The 19,885-nt window shown below is 35.7% G+C and overlaps 1 protein-coding gene across 1 annotated transcript; it reads left to right on the forward strand.

The window, feature by feature from the left end:
• The first annotated feature begins 10,734 nt into the window (after window positions 1-10,734).
• SOBIR1 (Leucine-rich repeat protein kinase family protein) lies at window positions 10,735-13,978 on the forward strand. The gene has a single exon (XM_089792651.1). The coding sequence runs from the start codon at window positions 11,301-11,303 to the stop codon at window positions 13,671-13,673; it is 2,373 nt and encodes a 790-aa protein (XP_089648777.1). The 5' UTR covers window positions 10,735-11,300; the 3' UTR covers window positions 13,674-13,978.
• Window positions 13,979-19,885: the final 5,907 nt, after the last annotated feature.

Below are 19,885 nucleotides of genomic sequence, written 5' to 3' on the forward strand. Positions count from 1 at the left end.
AATCTATCATATGACCTTCCAAATCTATTGTTGAAGGAATTCAACAAAAACATGGAAATTATTAGAACTTCCAAGAACAACCCTTGCAAATTTGGCTCTTTGTTGACTTGCTTATTTTTCTATGTTTAGAAGTTTTTCCCTTCAAAAGACATAGTAGTATGGAGAAAAGATGTTATTGAAACCCTAGTGAATGAGCCTATTGATCCTAAGGCACCATAGTTTGGAACATATGATGAGGCCAAGGCAAGAATAGAGCTTGAAATTAAGCTTCCACAGGTGGTTAACAAAGGTAAGAGGAGGATAGCCAAACAAAAAACAAGCACACCTCTTATGTTGACCAAGGGTAAAGGAGAAGATGTTGAAGAAGCAGAGGATGAAGAGGAATCAGAAAAGGAAGAACTAGTGAAGAAGAAAGGCAAGGTGATCATCACCAAGCCACCTAAGTCATCCACTACAGTGTTCACTAGAAGATCAAGGAAGAAGGCAGATAAGGAAGGTGGTGATGTTATCTTTAATCGACCACCCACTTTTCAGGAAAGACTCAAGGTACTGAGAGAAGGAGAAGGTGTACATAACTTCAAAGCTCTCAAGTATGAGACAAGGACATTAGTAGAGCATAAAGAGGTTGAAGATTTGGTCATGGACAAAATGAGCCAATGGAAATACTCTCCAGACTAGTAGGAATCATATATCCCTAGTGTTTTGTTAGAGAAAATCAAGGTAAGCTATCAAAAATATTTTTGCACAAACCTTAAGACAGTTGGTACCCACCTTGATAGATGTAGAGGTAAACAAGGCATTGAAAGACAATGAGAACAAAATGACACTTAAGTTCAATACTTTTCTAGTTTTGATGAAGGACATAGAGTTTGTTGTGAGGAATTCTATAAACACATGGAGAAATGTGTTTCATCTTCACAAACCGAGTGAGTATCCAGTGGAGATCAAAGATGATGATGATGATGGTGACAAGGATGAAGATAATGATGAAAATTCAACTCAATTTGTCATAGTTGATTATCAAGAGCTTATGAAGGATGATGAAGAAGAGAAAGATGAAGAAGCTATTGAGGAAGCCAAGGAAGATGATGAGGAGATTGACCCAGTCAAGATAGTTACAGCTGTCATTGCCTCACTTCCTCATTCTCCAGCTAAACTTGGAACATCATCAAGCTTAGACATAGCTTTACCAAGTTTGGCTGTGATAACTACTGACACATCAAATGTCCAATCACTCTTCACTCCCTCACAGCTTAGCACATCACTAATAGAAGTGTCTACCACTTCATCTACCAAACTGAAACATCCCTCTTCTTCAGCCACCAAGTTAGCATCATCAGCAATGGATACAATATGTTCTACAATTTGGTGCTCTTTTGTAGTAAGTACTACAATTTTGGCTACTATAGTTTTGGATACTTCTATAAGTACTTCAGTTTTGGATTCAGTAAGCATACTAGTTAGTATTCCATCTATTGACACTGTACAAATTTTCACTACTAGTCCTACTATCTCTACTATTGTTTCCATACTAAATTCAAAGGCATTAAGTACAAGGATAGTTGAACCTAAGGCTCAATTGAGTACAAGATTTTTGAGTAAAGGAAAGGAGATAGAGGAGGATATAGACCTAGATGAGGAAATTTAAATTCCCAAATGGGACATTTACAATCTCACTGCGGAGAAAATGCACATAGTCAGTGAACTCCTCCAAAAGAAAGCAAAATAGCAAAAACTTAGAGAGGAGAGAGATAGAGAGTACACAATCATAGATGATGCCAAGAATATTTTGACTGAGGCTATAAGTGTTGAAGTTGATACTTCTCAATACATTTTGTTGCAATTAGAAGAGGCAATCTAGAAGTTTAATGAGGACACTAGCAGTCAAGATAAGTTGATTGAGAAAGAAGAAAAGAAATTTGATAATAAAGCACTTGAGCACATTGCTCAGTAAATAGCTATCCAACAAGTGGAGCTTTCTTCAATGTTGACCAGTCTCGAAACCTCTCACACAAATGTAACATCACTTTTTGGAAAGTTGTTTGATGTTACCAAGTTCACAAAGGAGATAAAGAGCAAACTAACAAAGATTGATGAAGATCTGAAGGCTAGTGTACAACAGTTGCAACTTGACTCTAGTTCAAGCTCTACACATCATATGAAAATTAGATTCTTGTTAGATATGCAGGCAGAGTTGTTGAGAGAAGAAGCAAGGATCCAGTCTACACTGATAGATATTCAAAATATGATCCTTCCCATCATGGATACAATGCAGAAGCATATTGTTTATTCAAAAACATTGATCCATGACAATAACTTCTCCATTGCAGATCACATGATACAACTATCTGCTGAAGTGCAAGTTTCTCTACATACATGCAAAGTTTTGCAAGAGAACTGGGATAAGACCTTATCACTCATTCTTAAGGTACATTATGATTTTCTTTCTCATTTTGGTGTCTCCATGTAAATAAGTTCTAAATAAATCTTTGGCATTATTGTCAAAAAGGGGGAGAGACACTTAATATGCTATATATGGGGAGAGATACTCGTTATGCTATGTATATTGTATGGGGGAAAATCATGCAAAGGGAGAAAATGTATATAGAAGAGAATTTGTAGATATAGTATACTGTATATACTTACAAAGACAAATTTTGAAAAATCTCAAAAATAGTATACCATACCGAGCTAGTATCACATTGAGATGTATATAAGTTTTGGCTAATAAGTGTTTTTGTCACTAATGCTAAAGGGGGAGATTGTTGACATTTAGTCAAGTTTGTTATTAATGACAATACTTATTTAGATTTTGTATGGCTATCGAGCTTATTGCATAGTCTACAAGTGTTTTCCATGTATTTCAATAGCCATTGAGCACTACAGTTCAACCTGAGCATTCCAGTGGTTACCAAGTGAATTCAGTCACTGTGAAGTGTAATAGTTCAACCTGAGCATTCTAGTGGTTACCAAGCTTTGTAGTTTCTATTGAGTTAGCAGTTCATGTAAAGTGAAGCTAGTGTTAACCAACCTGTATGGAGATTAGTGTTTACCGAGTGCAATCATGGTATTAGTGTTTACCGAGTGCAGTCATGGTAAACAAGTAATTTAGTTTATACTAAGTCACGTAGTATCTATCGAGTCACCAGTGCAGACCGAGTTCAAGACTACATTGAAGTGATTAGTATGGACCGAGCTTCTACTTCTACCAAGTGCATGCTGATGCTAAGTAATGATAGTGGACGTCGAGTATTAGAACTTCACCAAGTTAGTCTTTAGTACCTGAGTATCTACATATGGGCTGACTTTGTAATATTGGTGTTAACTTGTATGATGGTTGACTTTGTAATTATGTAAATTGGATTGATATATATATGTAATATATTGTATCATATCTAAGTGCGACAATAATGTGGAAAAGAAGCATGCTAATGTGAATTAGTAAAGATAAAGTGTATTATAAGGCCATATCAGTAAAGGAGCAGAAAAAGACAAATCCATCACATAAAGGTGATTAGTACTTCAAGGAATCTCTATCAGCAATTCAGTTGTAAGTCAGAGATCTACTACTTCATCCTTACAGGTGAAACAAGTTCAAATCCTTTAACAAGGTAGACTTAATAGTCTTTTCTCGAATCTCTTTACCAAGTGTGTACTTCATTGTGTGTTTGTAAAACCTCTAACAAGGTGGACCTAGCAGTCCTAATTGCTCCTAACAGGGAAAATCATTAGAAGTGATCAATGTAAACCTTAACCAACCAACTTTATGCTATAGTATTGAAGTTTTGTGGGTATCATCCCCACCCAAATTTAACTTTCTATTTGGAAGGTTTCTAGGTCACCAAATCATTATGTTCAAGTGTTACGAATCTTTTATGCTTCTCATGCATTCAAGTAGATTAGATTTGATGAACTAAATGGTAATTGGATTATTACAATTAAGATCTAAATCTGATAAGGTTTTTGAGGTTACTGATTCACCCCTCCCCTCTTAGTAACCTAGCTAGTCTTGAATATTTCCAACGCATTGATATTCACTAAATATTGTCTTTGGCATGAGATGTCAAAGAGGGAGAGTTTGGCTATCATATCAAAAGAAATTTTGATTGACAATGTCAACAAGGAAGAACTTGGTCTAATACCAAAGAGGCAAACTTTTGCTGATAGAGGTAGAAACTAAAAGCAGAGGGAGTTCACATTAATAGAGGTAATTCTCATGAATGAGAATCAGAATGAAACTTAGGATATGCTCCTTATTTTATTCTTGCTCTAAAATTTCATTGTATTATGACATGTTGTGTTTCCATCAATGCCAAAGAGGGAGATTGTTGGAAACAATTGATTAATTGTGTATTGTCTTTGATGTTACACAAAATGTCATATCATTGTTGATCAGTGTATGTCGATCTCACTCAGGCATTGAAAATAGTTTCTTGTGTCTACTAAGCATTCTAGCATTTACCTAGTTTAGAAGATAGTGTCTACCAAGTTCACTTGGGAAACAAAGGAAATTTTGTAGAAGTTGAGTGTTAACTGAGCTCACTTGGTTGATGAAGGAAATGTTGGATGAAACTAGTGCTAACCAAGATCACTCGGTTACTAGTGAAACTTTATGAATATGTAGTGTTAATCGAGCTCACTTAGTTAACACAAGAAAATCACTTTAAGTTAGTGTCTATCGAGCAGGGTGAGCTAATGAAGGATTTTCTTGTTTTGTCATATTGAGTTCAACTGATTTGTTTGTTAGTTCTAGCCAATTGAGAAGATGAATATTAATTATTCTAAGTTTTATTCAAGCCAACTTGACAACGTGTAAGATATAAATATAAGGTCAAGTTGAGGATTAGAAGAATAAGCATAAGTGGAACATAATTCAAGATTTGATGATGCTTAGAGGAAGTGAATTAGAAGGATAAGAAAAATATCCTTGTTGAGATGCAAAGATACATTCGATCAGGAAGGATCAAGTATTCAAGCTAGAATTGAGATCTATAATCAAAAACTTAGTTGCATTAGAAATCAGGTGATCATTGTTACTCTCTAACCATTTTAGTAGTGATCTAAGTCTCTTAATAGAGCTAGCTTAACAACTACTTGTAAATCATCTAACAAGGTGACATTTCTATTGAATTGTCTAAAGACCTCTAAAAAGCCCACTCCTAACAAGGTGATTAAATCCTCTAACAGGGTCAAACCTAATAGTGTGTTTTGTATCTTTTAATAGGGTTGGCTCCTAACAAGGATCACTTCAAAAGAGTGAAAATCAGTAACTAGTTGTAATTGGTGGTTTTTCCCAAATTGGATTTTCACATTAAATCTTGGTGTCAATTGTATTCATGCTATTTCTTTTATATGTTTGCAATTAAGTTAAAGTAAGATCAATCACAAAATATATCTTAAGATTTTTATGTTAAAGAATTTTCTGAGTTACAACTTTTTCCTGTGTGCTTACTAAGTTACAACAAAGTTGAATTTTCATTTGTATTGACATCTAAGGGATTTGAGATTTATTTTTGTGGTAACTGATTCATCCCTCCCCTCTCAGTTTCTCCTCTTATATTTATCACAGAGTGAAAAACATTAGATGAGTAAGTATAGTGTCGATCAAGCATCAGTAAAAGATAGAGTATCAGAAAAGTTTGACTGAGAAAAGATAGAGTATGTCAAGCTAGACAATATTGATCAAGTTGTCTAGTGATGAATGAGGCTGAGGAACACAATATTGACCTAGTGGCAACATTTGATAGTGTGTGAATGAATTTAGATTCCTAGCCGACACGGTTGAATTTTTTGGATTGGTCAAAGTGTGTGAAGGATAAGTATTGATGAGATTGAGCATTTAATGCATTATAAATTGTGTTTGTGCGTTCCTAGGCATGGATTGAAAGAGATTTTTTGAGAAGTATCTAGAAGGAGAAGGAGGAAATGAAATGATGGAATGATTCAATGAATTTGACCTAACCCTAAGATCAACGGTGATGTTTAAGAAAAAAAAGATCAAAGCTATCTATTTAAGGAGGCATAAGGATAACCTAGAGAAGTTGAAGCAGTTTTTGATTTTGTTGATTGGCAAATTTGAGTAGAAGGTTGTGAAGAGCTAAGAAAAGGTGAAGTTTGATTGCTTGAAGTGTTTCTAAGAAAATCAGTGATGGAGATATGAATGAAGGCCAACCATTGATTCAACAGATGAGCTACACTGTAATCTATATTTGTAAAATGAGTTGTATTTATTAGATCAACCTATTTTTACTTTCTAACCATTGTATCAGTTAAAATCCTTTAATCAAGGTAGCATTCTAATAGGATTTTCTTAAGCCCTTTAACTAGGCGATTCCTACCAAGGTGATTAAATCCTTTAACAATGTCACACCTAACAGTGTGTATTGTAACCTTTAACAAGGTTGGCTCTTAACTGAGCTCACTTCAAAAGAGTGAAAAGTTGGTAGCATGTTATTGATGGTTTTTCTCAAATTGAATTTCCACGTTAAATCCTGATGTTATACTTATGTGAATGGTATTTGACTTTTTTATTGCTTATTGCTTTACATTCTGCAAGTAGGTTACTATTGGGACAGTGGACTGCAAATTTATGTTACTTATAAGTTGATATAGAGATTGAGTGTACTAATGAATAAATCTAAGTTGTTAAAAGTGGTTAAAATTTTGATTGGAACATCCATATCCGAGGATAACTAATTCACACCCCTGCCCTCCCCTCCTTCTCAGTTATTCTAAAATCATTCTAACAATTGGTATTAGAGCTTGTGGTGCTTGTAAGGAAAGTTTTAAGGGACTTAAAGCTAAAGATCAAGATGTTCAAGAAGGAGGTACCCAAGTTGAACAATGAGATATAAAATCAACCTAAATCCCACATTAAATGATATAAACTTATAATCTAATCTACTTTAATTTTATATTTACATCAAAAAATATAATTTTCTATCAATTGGTATAAATTACAAAACAATATAATTGGAGTAAAATGTATATGGCATTAGATTAGAATTTGTATAATTAAATAATTTATCTTTATATTGATGTTAAAAGCGTAGATGAAATAAGTAGCCCTACTATTGGAACTTTGGAGTACTTGTTTCTCCACCATATTATCTAATAGTTTTCGATGCATCAACTTTTGGATTACATTATGTGATCCATCATGAATGAAAGACATGGAGAAGAGAGTAAAGTTGATGTAGGCTTTCATCATAATGTTGGATCGTGGAGTGTGATCCAAAAGAAAAAGAAAAAAACTTTTTCAAGTCTTATGAATCATAAAAAATTGATAGCTTTAACTAAATTTAGTGCCATAACAAATTCAAAACATCAAAGTGATTAAGTGAGACATTTTGAAAATTTGTTAGACTAGAAATGCCCATCCAAATCAGAATTGTAAGACAAATTGGATTCATTCTTATAAAATTGAACTCCGTAGTTTTAAGTCAAAACTATAATTAATAAAACCAATAGAAAACATAAAAAACCATCAATTCTAAACAATTGTTTAATCTTTGACTATATTTCTATATCTTTCTACAAATCACATCATATCTTCTTCTATAATTTTATTATTTAATTAATTTCTAAAAATATTGGTTCTTAAAAATTAATTTGTATTAATATAATAAAAATTAATTTTTTAAAATTAATTTGTATGAATATAATTTATCCATTTACCTCCAATTTCTATAAATAGACTATCCTTTTAAAATTAAAAAAATGTTTATCTATTTCCATTTCAAATAGAAAATACTAGTAAAACAAAAATATAAAGTTATCAAATGCTAATCAGTCACATTAGTTAATTATCTAGGTTGAAACTAAAAGGCATAAAAAGACTAAATTAAAGCTCTAAAAACATATAAAAGACCAATTTAAGCTAAAAGTCACATTAGATAATTATGTAGGTTGAAACCAGGCATAAAAGACTATATAAAAGATCAACCTGAATCTGAGCACATATTTCAAAGAATAAACAATTGCAAAACAAACACATGTAAATATATTTAGGTAATGAAAAGAAGCATTTTGAGGAGGCGAAGTGGCAGAACCAGTTTGGTTGTATGTTTTCAGACTTACAAATATAAAATTGAGCCTGCACTAAACCTAATCATTTGGACCCACTGATTGAATTATTGAAGAATCTCCCAAAACAGTCACACGCCACTAATAAATCACAGCTTAATCACCATTTCTTTGGCCCACAAAAAGTGTGAATCCTCTTTTTGAATTGTCCATCCTATGATTTGATCCTTACTTATCTATTGTTATTGAAGAAAGATCCAACAACACAAAATCATTATGTTTTTGGGAAAAATAAATAAATATAGATTTGGACCTTGTTCAAACAAATATATACATTTTTTTCTTCTTGTTTCTAAATTTAGACAAATTTTTTTTACATTCAATCAAATTCAAATATAGAAGTAGAAAGTATCATGGATTATGGAAACTCATATCATTAAGCATACATACTAGTATATTATAAATAAATTTCATAAAGATGAGGTGGAGAGATATCAAGTTTAAAACATCTTTAGCATTTATAAAAAGAAGCATAGAAACAACCAACTAAAAAATCATTTATATGCTAACCGCCATTCAATTTTTGAAAAAAGAGTTTATAATTAGATCATGGTTATTTTTTTTTTAATAAAAAATGGATGGAATTGAGATTTAATATTATTAATAACTAGTTCGAAAACTCCAAAGGGAAAGAACTAGAAAGAAAACCATGCTTCCTCGTTCCTTTACAAGGAGAAAATAAAAATAAAAGCTACAAGCATAGCCAACTATTTAAATGGTACAACTAGGCTTCCTTGGAATTACAAACCATAACTGAAAAATTTGAATACTCAATCGCTTTTCAGATTTGGAATAGCCAAAATCTGAAATTGCTTAACTAATTCCCAAGCTCCTAAAATATCTTGTTTCAACAGCTTGTGAATCAATATAATCTTTGGGGCATAATGAGTCTGTGTGCAGCCCGTCACATCCCCAATTTGCTATTTAGTCTGTAACTTGATTGCCTTCACGCATTATGTCGGAACTTGAAAAGAGTCTATCAATTTCCATACTTGATTTAAAATATAAGCCAATTTCCAATTATGCATATCTCTTTTGATGCGCGCATTAACTATTAACATGTAGTCGCCTTCAATGTGCACCCTATTAAAACCTCCTCATTTAGCTAATAGCAATCCATGCAATAGTGCTCACGCTTCCGCATTATTATTAATTCCTTGAGGAATGGGAGAAGATTTAATTGGACACATGCTGCTTTGCTGATCACAAATGCAAATACCAATACTCGAGGGACCCGGATTACCTCTTGAAACACCATCAAAATTTATTTTAACAAACTCTTGAGCTGGAGGAAACCATTTTACTTTTTTTCTGTCTATAGCAGCAGCAACATTCCATTGTGGTATTGATCCGAAAGGTATAATGATCCCCTTCCATTGTTTCACAATTTGTCTGTCCGAAGAAGAGAAGAAAAAATTGCATTTGACTGATAATAGACTTGCACCAAATTAAGTGGTATTGTAATACATGATTTTGGGGAATTTGTACAAACACATTAGAACAATTGTGCAAATTTTGGTTGGCAGATCAGATGGGTAATGGGACAATGGGAAATATTTTCACTGATACTTTAAAATCACCACTTTTTGACCTTTACCGTTTAATAGATCTCACAACATTCATCTTTACCATGACAAAGCTAAAACAATAGCTATAAACAGTTGAGTCACATACTAAAACAACAAAAAAATCATCCAATATACTGTTTAGAATTTGTACATGTACAATATTAACTATGATAGCTACTTGTACTCTTGCTTCCCTTACAATAAAAGAAAGAAAGAAAAAAATATCAACCTTATTACTTTTTGTTTTTAGATTCAGAAGAAAAATTCTGAATCTTTATAAAGTTAAATATGCTTATAAAAGATTCTAAATACACATTTGACTGTGTTAATGAACTAATTGCTTTCAAAATATGACATGACCAGCAGTTCTAGTCTACATATCTCCTAGTGTTCACTGCAGTTATCCTTGGGCCTACAATCACAGTCGTTGAAGAATCTCCCCTGCATAAATTCAGTGCATATCCCACAATCTTCACTAGTATCCGTCCGCGTGTAGAAGTTTGAGCAAAGAATGCACCAAAGTCATAGTCAAGCAAGACCCATAAAAGCTAACTTTTCTGGGTCTGAATCTTACTGCTTTCCCCCGACGTGAGGGTTTTTAATTAATGGATTAAATTAATCAAATTAAGCGATTACGTGTTGACTTGTAAATTAATAAGTCTTCTTGCCGTCTGCTCTACTGCTGATTGCACTTCACGGGCAGGTTCCTTATGGCTGACTTTGATGGCTCATCTACTGACCAATGAAACCTCATGTTTTGTATGCTTTATAGTTTGGGAAGAAGCTTGGATGGTGCTGATGAGAAGGAAATTTAGGGCATTGGTGTTTTCACAATTTGGGTTATAATTCAATAGTTTTTTATATTTACAAATCTTATGTTCAACACGAAGACTTACAAGTTTAGTTGACTGTTTTTATGAGCAACCATCCTAGAAATAACAATTGAAAGACCAAGAGTGACATCTTAGAATCCACCTTTACAATGAATTTCAGGAAATTTGAACCGGTCAAATATGGCTTGTTTCTATAAATCTGAAGGCAGATTATGAAAATCAGACTAAAACCCAAGTTTTCATAGAATAGCCACAAGTTTATAATTCAATGCTCAATTCATGGCCTACCTGCTTCTAGACAACTTGTAGACCCTGTTGAATAATTACATTCGTATTTACAGCTGTACTTTTGAAAGGGTGGGGTTTAATATTTATGAGCTTGAAAGATTGACTTGCGCAAGGAGGATTAGTGCATTGAGTTGACAATTCTTCTGATCTGGGTCATCTTGACTTGGAAGTTTTGGGGCTTTCGCAGCTTGCTGGAAAGAAAGGGGTCGGAAAATGTGTGATGGGCATCAGATTGGATCCATTATAAAACAGAGGCTGAATTGGGTTTCCGAGCATTCTGCAAGATTTCTTGTTGGGATGAAGGGGTTTAGGATTGTAGTTTGCTAATGCTTTTGTAGTGGAGGAGACTGATATGCTGACGGAGTTTTCATTAGGCTGCAAGAGAATGTTCTTCCGCCTGTTGGTACGCAATTCATATCCTTACTCGTACTGCAAATTGTCCATGAAAGTTTGAGGGAGATCTTGATTGGCGCGGAGGATTCTATTGCTGAGACAAGTAAATTGTGAGTTGTTTGCTTTCAGAGGTATGGCCTTCAAGTGTAGTTTGCTTCCAATTTCTCTAGTTTTCTTTCATGTTTTCCTAGTGAGTTCTCTTCATGCTTTTGAGTACGAAGGTGGCTCTTTTGGAGGCCTTGATCATGATCTTCAAGTTCTTCTTGAATTGAGGAGAACCCTGGATGTGGATTCATCATTGTGGGACACATCGGAGTCTCCATGTGAATGGTTTGGTGTGGAGTGTGATGAGACGGTTACAAATGATGGTGTGGGGATGGAGAAAAGAGTGGTGGGTCTCGAATTGGAGTCGAGAGAGTTGAAAGGAAGCTTGTCTCCTGCCATTGGAGGCTTGTCTGAGCTGAAAAAACTTTCTTTAGCCAACAATTTTCTCCATGGAAAGATCCCAAAAGAGGTTGCTTCTTGTCTAAAGTTGGAAGTTGTGGACTTGAGTGGAAACAAGCTTTCTGGACCAATTCCTTTTGAATTCTCTAATCTAAGGAGCCTCAAGGTATTGCACCTATCTGATAACACTCTATCTGGTGAGATTTCATTTCTTAGTTTGAGAACTAGAAGTAGTCCCAGTAGCCCCTTTCCATTTCTTGAGCATCTCAATTTGGCCAACAATCGTCTCACTGGCATGATTCCTTATGATATAGCCCGGTTTTCTACCTTAGAATCTCTTTTTCTCAGTGGCAACATGCTAGTAGGACCGATTCCTTACAGTTTGGGCTCTATGCCATCTTTGGAAGTCCTAGACCTACACAACAATTTTCTCCATGGGAAGATCCCAAGAACATTAGCCAACAATTCAAGCAAGCTGCGGTCTTTAGATGTATCAGGGAACTTCCTAGTGGGAAGAATTTGTCCCTCCTTCGGAAAGCTAGCAACTCTGAGGTTTCTGAATGTCTCCAACAACAATTTGGAAGGTCCCATTCCATGGGGAGCTTGGTTCAAATATGGAGCCGATCCAAGTGCTTTCTCTGGTAACACCAGGCTATGTGGCCGCCCATTGAAAGCTTGTCCAAAAACAGCATCCCCTGACCTGACTTCTTTAACATCATCATCTTCTTCTTCTTCTTCACAGATCTTGGCAGAGAATCGAATGGAAAAACAACAATCAGAAAACTTTCTTTCGGGTGTTTTGAAGAGGCTGTTGCCTGAATCTTCAACTGCTACAAAAACTAGGTTTGTACTACAAGAAAATGTCAGGGTCTTAGCTGCTGGAGCTCCATCTCCAGCTGCAACATCCAATAACCGTACAAGTCATCACAATGGTACAATGGCCCCAGCACCGGCACCTGTAGTAAAGCACAAGAAGAAGAAGAAGCAATCAGCCAAAAAGTGGGCATTGGGTATGGTATTAGGGCTAGTAACAGGAGCCATCTCTGCAGTCTTATGTTCTTTCCTCTATAGAATGCTCTTGTACTACATCCGTGGAAGACCCAAGCATCAGGGCGCCGTGATTTACAGCTCTCTAATAAAAAAGGCCGATGATTTAGCCTTCCTAGAGTCGGAGGACGGTCTGAAATCAGCAGAACTCATAGGAAAAGGGGGTTCAGGGGAAGTCTACAGGACACAGCTTCAAGATGGAAGGGATATTGCCATCAAGAAAATTGCTCAACCATCTCCAAATCCCACAGACGTATCGGATGAAGACACAAAGCTGCTGGACCGAAGGAGGAGGCAAATTCGTGCTGAATTGGAGACATTAGGTCATATAAGGCACCGAAACCTTGTAACCCTCCTAGCCTATATAGCCCGGCCTGATTGCCATCTACTGATCTATGAATACATGAAAAATGGCAGCCTCCATCAAGCCTTATCAAAGGTTTCCGAAGGAACATTAGAGTTATCATGGCCAGTTCGTCATAAGATTGCCATGGGAATTGCAGCAGGACTCCAGTATTTGCACTTCCACAGCACACCGAAGATCATTCACCGTGATCTCAAGCCCGGAAACATCCTCCTTGATGAGGATTTTGAAGCCCATGTTGCTGATTTTGGCCTCGCCAAGGCGCTTCCTGAAGCAGCCACACATGCAACCAGCTCAAATGTGGCAGGAACAGTTGGGTACATTGCTCCTGAATATCATCAGACCTTGAAGTTCACCGACAAATGCGATGTCTACAGTTTTGGGGTTGTTCTTGCTGTTTTGGTTACGGGCAAAAACCCATATGATGATTTCTTCCAAACGATCCCTCAGGCTAGTATTCCAAAGTGGCTGAGGAATGTGGTGGCATCAGAATCGTCTGCTGGGGCGATTGATCCACAGATCAGAGGACAGGGGTATGATGATGAGATCTTCCTTGTCATGAAGGTTGCTTGCTTTTGCACTGATGATGATCCCAACAAGAGGCCTAATAGCAGAGAGGTCCTCACCATGCTTTCACAAATCAGTGCATAAGCATCTCTATCACCATTGAAGAAGACTCTGCTTTGTAGATTCTGGTCAGGGAACTATATGTCATAATGACATTCTTATGATTCATATGTTTAGCTTATGTTGTTATTGTCGCACCCCAGTATCCTTATAAGTGCCCGTCCCTTCCATGGCAGGGATACTCTTGTTTAGTTATACATAACTATGGATGATTTGTCGAGTCTCGGTTCTCCTAAAGAAGCAGGGCATAATCAAGTGTGTTGCCACTGCTTTTGTATTGTCCTCTACATACACTGCTCTTAATCTATGCTTCTTTGTATTTCTATAAATATACAGCTCTCATATACATCTCTTTATGTCTAAGGTTTCATGTATATTCATACTGTTGCATTTGCTTCTTTGAAGATGAAATTCTGAGTCACGAAACTTATATTCGGATGCAATCTGTGTAAATATAAACCAAGCAAATAAATGGAATAAAACTTAAACAAAGAATACAACGATCGTGGTTTGGCAAACCAAATTCAAATAGAGAATCAATGTATTATTCAAATATTCGATTTGATTTCAGAACATGATACATTTAAATTCAGGGCATAATCAAGTGTCTTGGCGCTGCTTTTGTATTGTCCTTTGAATACACTACTATTAATGTATGCATCTTTCTATAAATATGTATCTCTCATATACGTCTCTTCATGTATAAGGTCTCATGCATATTCATACAATTACATTTGATTCTTTGAAGATAAAATTTGAAGTAACAAAAATTTATATTTGGATGTAGTCTGACATAATCCAGCCCTTAATATGAATTTTAGGTTTAATTGAAACCCCCTGAAACAAATCGATATTAGTATAGACTGGGACAATGAATGAAATAGGAAGCTACAATGTCGATTTAGCGTTGTCAATAATGAAGATTCCACTTCATGGCATGATTCAAATTAAGCCTTCGAGGATCTGATGTGAAAATTGAGACTATTTGGGTCTATTTTTTTCTTGTGGTTTAACGTGTGGCCGCTTTGATGCGGAGGGAATGGTGGACACAATCAAACTCAATAGGAAACTTGGATGTTCCTCTTTTATTTTGTAACAACAATAAAAAAACTCTCATCAAAGGGATAACTTATGAACCAAAACCCATACAAATTATGACAAAACTTATTAATGGCCACTCTTCCTCCTAAGAACCACCACTCCTCTAAATATAAATTACCCACTCAACTCTGATCTGAAAATGATCAACATTCATAAACTTGCCCAAAAACTTGACAATTTCCTATTAGTATCATAACAAATCTACCCACTATATTGGTTCATTGTATGGTGTCTTATTAAACCAACCATTAAGAAGACATTTTAACAACTCCTAGGGATTTTCCCATACCCTATCCATTAACTTGACTCATTGGATACCAATATTCAACTGAAACAAAACAAATGTTGATGCAAGAGCATCCCTTGTGTGAGGGCAATCTTGCATCGCCCAAAAAAAAATTATTTTCAACCTTTTCTATTTTAATCAAGATTAGTAGACAGTGGGGTTACTATTTTTGGTAGTTTATTATTTTTTGTTAGTTTGTCACACAAGCTCAGAATGTTTTGATTTTCTACATGAAGGTTCATTTCAAAATTATAAGCCTACCATAAAAATATCATTGCTCTAGCTTCAGTATCAGAGAAGTAATTACATATTTTCAGTGAAAATTTTTGGAGAAAATTTTTTGAACTAAGTTTTGAAGGTGTTAGAGGCCCCAAATGAGGTCTGAAACTTGATGGATGGGCGCTTGCACACATCCGAGCCTGTAGATCACAAACTAAGGTTTTCAAAAAGTGGTTATAATAGTCAATCAGAGCAACAGTTCGAGTATTATAGCCTTTCAAATTTGGGCTACCCGAAATTTCTAAAATAAATGTCAAAGTTGTATTTGGCTGACTCTATATGTATTGTTAGGGTCTGTCGGCCCTAGATATTAAGTTTGAGCGCCTAGAGCCTTCTTGGATAGCATAAAATTGTCTAAAAGGGCTGAACATTGTCTAGGACAACTCTGGGTGATAATTCACAGCTTTGTCTTGCAGATTACTATAATGAAGGCACCCATGTGAGTTAGCATATTGTAATTGTGAAATTTGTAATTTTGTATTTGCGATGATAATAAGAAGCCCTACTTTGTTATCGCAATTGTTTTCATTCTTTGTTAACAAAAGAGTCCTATTGAGTGGGGAGAATGAACCAGATCAAAGAAGGAGCTTGTTTCACACAAGGCGCAAACAGGAAGATAAGTATTGCGATATGGTCAGTGATGGTGGAATTACTAACAATCTGGTGTCAAAAATAATGGTCACAAAGTTAAAGATGAAGAGAAAAAAACACCCACACCCATACCATATTGCTTGGGTGCAAGATGACCATAAGGTCATGGTCAATGAGAAATGCTTAGTGAAGTTGAAAATCAGAAGCTACCAGGATGAAGTATTTATGATATCATACCTATGGACATATCATATGTTGTTAGGTAGGCCATGACAGTTTGATAGGCATGTTGTACATGATGGGCGAGAAAATACCTATACTCTAACCAAGGATGGAGTGAAATATAAGTTGAAGCCACTGAAGGAGAAAGAAGAAAAGGTATGTAGTGTTGCTAGAATATATTCCATTTATGGAAAGGAGTTTCTCAAATGTATAAAGCATGAGTATACGTGTTTTGTTGTAATTTCAAAAGATGGTAAAGAAAAAGTAGAGGAAATACCTACAGAAGTTGCAAATATGTGTAAGAATTTTCCTTAGGGGAAAATTCACCCAAGACCAAGGAACTCAAACACAAGCACAATAGTAGACCAAAGAGAGTATGATCAGAATGATGATATATTCATTCAATATTCATTGTGAAAGTACACTAGGAGTGCCTATATATAAAGGCCTCAGGAATGCTTCTAGAATGCCTAGAAATCAGCATCATGATAAGTCATACAACTAGGCACATGTCCACCAGATGTGGATTATCCTCCATTAAGCACATGAGTAAGTGTGATGATGTGAGGATAAGTCTACAATGGTGTAGCACACAAATTAATGTTGTAGAAAACATGTGCTAAAGTGAGAGTGTGAATAACTGTGTTGTCTACATAACAACTCAATAAATGATGCAAACTCCAGTGTTGTAGACACCATGTGTTGAATTAGAGTTGTGTACTTCTATGTTGTCAACATGACAACTCATAAGAGTGCGTGAACTCCTAAGTGTCTCAGCTAAATAAATAATATAATAAAATAATGCATTAACCTAAGTAAACTTAAGTAAAGTGTAAATAGTAAATACTTATTTACACCAACACCCCCCCTTAAGTGCAACTTAGGGGAATGCACCTAAGCTTACGAAAGCTAGGATGAAATGCATGATGAGTCCCTGCTACTAGGCCATGTTAGGTACCCATGTACATAATGAAATGCAATCTCTCATAAAGCAAAGAAAGAGGGAAAACCTCATGGGAAAAACCCTCCCCCAAAAAGAGAGATGAAAAAACTAGATGCATGGATGGATGGAGTAATCAAGACCCCCCCATTACGACATACATCAAGTATATACAATAAAGAAATGTGAGAAGAACACTATCTCAAAATAGGAAAAGGTCCCCTCCACAAAAGAGAAGAAGAAGATGGACAAGATAGTCTCCACTCCCAAATGAAGAGTATCGATCAGTGATAGCTGCTCTGATGTAGAAGTTGATCTAGGACTGCAAAATAGTGTTCCTCCCCTTTGGAAGAAACAATACCCTAGGTACAAGTGAGATGCTTTTGTTGTGTGTGGAAAGAATCCTAATGATTGATGATACCTCTGAAACTTGCTCAACTATCCTTGTCAAGGATGAATGTAGAACATGTCCCAAAGAATGTACTATCTCCTCAACTGATAAAGAGACCTCATGTAATTGTTGTACATAAGTATCCACAATCACATCAACCTGTGAAGATCGATCATGCAGAGAATGGACATGAGGGTTAGAGTGAGCCCTCACAACAATTGAAGAAGGATCTTCTTCATCAAAGAGAAGATTTACATCATCAATGATGTCCCCCAAATCCGCTATGTATGACTCTACAACAAACCTGAAATATCTACTATGTAGTCATCCTTTGTTATTAAAGTTGGAAGACTAGGTGTACCCTACTTTGTTGGATCTATCACTGTGGTAATATATGCATGTAGACTATACTGATGTCATGACCTCTCACTGCAACTATCAATAGAACCCCACATGTCTAAATCTATTGAAGCACTATCACTGGTGTCACTATCAGTTTCCACAATGTATGATGTGCGGAGAGGATTAGAGGATAAGCTAGGTGAACTTTCTTCAAAGTGAACATCCTTCTCCACAAAAAAATGATGTGTCTCAAGATCCATAAGTCTGTATGCCTTAACACTGTCTTCATATCTGATGAAAGTACAAGGCCTAGGTGGTGGTGCCTTGCATCCCCTAGATAATATGGTTGTCCATGCTGGACAACCGAAGACTCTAAAGTGTGTCACAATTGGTTTTCTTCCACACCATACCTCAAAAGGATTCTTTCTATCTAAGGCAGGATGAGGAGACCTATTAAGTATGTGATTGGCACTACTGATTGCTTTGACTTCAAGTGATGGATCTAGAGACTTGGCTTGTATCATGCAACTTGCCAAGAGTTCGTATCCTCAGTACTGCAATATCTATCTTGTGCAGATTGAATGCTAGTGGATTCTGAAGATCAATGCCCTCAAGTTTGAAAATGTTTTTAAGTTTTTTGCTCACATATCTACTTTTATTGTCCATCCTTAGAACTTTGATGTCTTTCCTTGATTTCTTTTCAACATGAGTCTTGAAGGCTAGAAACTTGTCCAACACTTCATTCTTGTGATGAAGAAAGTAGACCCAAGTGTACCTTGAAAAGTCATCAATGAAAGTAAGTATATAGAGACCCTAGCTAACTAATGTCATTGCAAAATCACCTGCTAGTACCATGTGAACCAACTGAAGAACAACTAGTGCTCTTGAAGACTTCCCTTTATGTAACTTCTCCTCTAGATGCATATCCACTGAACCTGTTGAACAATCACCTTGGGAAAAGTTGATTGTAGGTAGACCTTTGACCATTTTGTTTGAGAAAAGTTGTTGAAGATAGGAGAAGGCAAGATGTCCATACTACTCATGCCATAATTGGATGTGTGAATTTGATTGAGTCAACAAGGCGTGTGAAGGAGAATTGGGCACAAAGTGGGAGAAAGAATACATCCTTTTTTCATGATTCACTTTCCTCATTTTAAATGAGGTACCTAAGTCAAGAATCCATTCCTTTGAAGAATTTGAATTTGCCACGAGTGCTTTCCCTTTTCCCTTTGAACCTAAAGAAGATCATTTCTCCCTATAAGCATTAGGCAGTGGAACATTATATTTCTTAATGATCGTCATTAACTCATCAATCTTTTTATGATAACACTCGTGTTCTTTGTTACCACTTACATTTTTCTTGTCCTAAGGCAGTTTAGTCATGAGTCATTTCTTAATCGTGAAGTTGAACTTAAAGTTTCAATTAACTTCAAGTTCAAGTTCGAGCTCCCTTCCATCCTCCATATGACAAAGTTCACTTTCTCCGCCTGAGTTAGTCTTGGTGAGGTCAAAGTCGAAGGTGAAGCCCGATCATCTCAAACTTCAACTTCAACTTCGATACTGATTTTGTATACTAATGTTATGTTTTCATGTAGGCATTTAATCTTTGAATTAAAAAAAGTGAGGTGGGTCACAATAAAGACACTTCCCAAGGCATGCGAGATAATAAATAAGAACTTTAAGGTGGCACGTGTTCTGATACGACAAGATTTGGCAAAAAGGAAAATTTGTCATTTCATGATGACATGGAGCATTAATAGGCCTGCGGATTTGATGGGCATTTATAACAAATTACTTAGAGGGTCTTTTCCAATGCACGACACATGAATAATAATTATTACATTTACTTGCCATATCTGTACTACAATTTCCTTTGTAAGTTATCCCTTAAATGCATTCATTTTTCCATTTCATTAGTCATTTTTCCATTTGCAAAAGAAATTCCAATGTCATCTGGTAGGGAGAATGAGTCATAGGATATAGCTCTATCAAACTGTAAGTGCACCACCATTACCCTCTGCAATTTTATTTGTGCTTGCTTTTGTTTTGTAATATTTCCATTTGTATCTTTAGACCCTATTATC

Source organism: Cupressus sempervirens, chromosome 1 (assembly GCF_028749045.1).
Source record: "Cupressus sempervirens isolate cs-2001-9-10 chromosome 1, ASM2874904v1, whole genome shotgun sequence".
Classification (NCBI taxonomy): domain Eukaryota; kingdom Viridiplantae; phylum Streptophyta; class Pinopsida; order Cupressales; family Cupressaceae; genus Cupressus; species Cupressus sempervirens.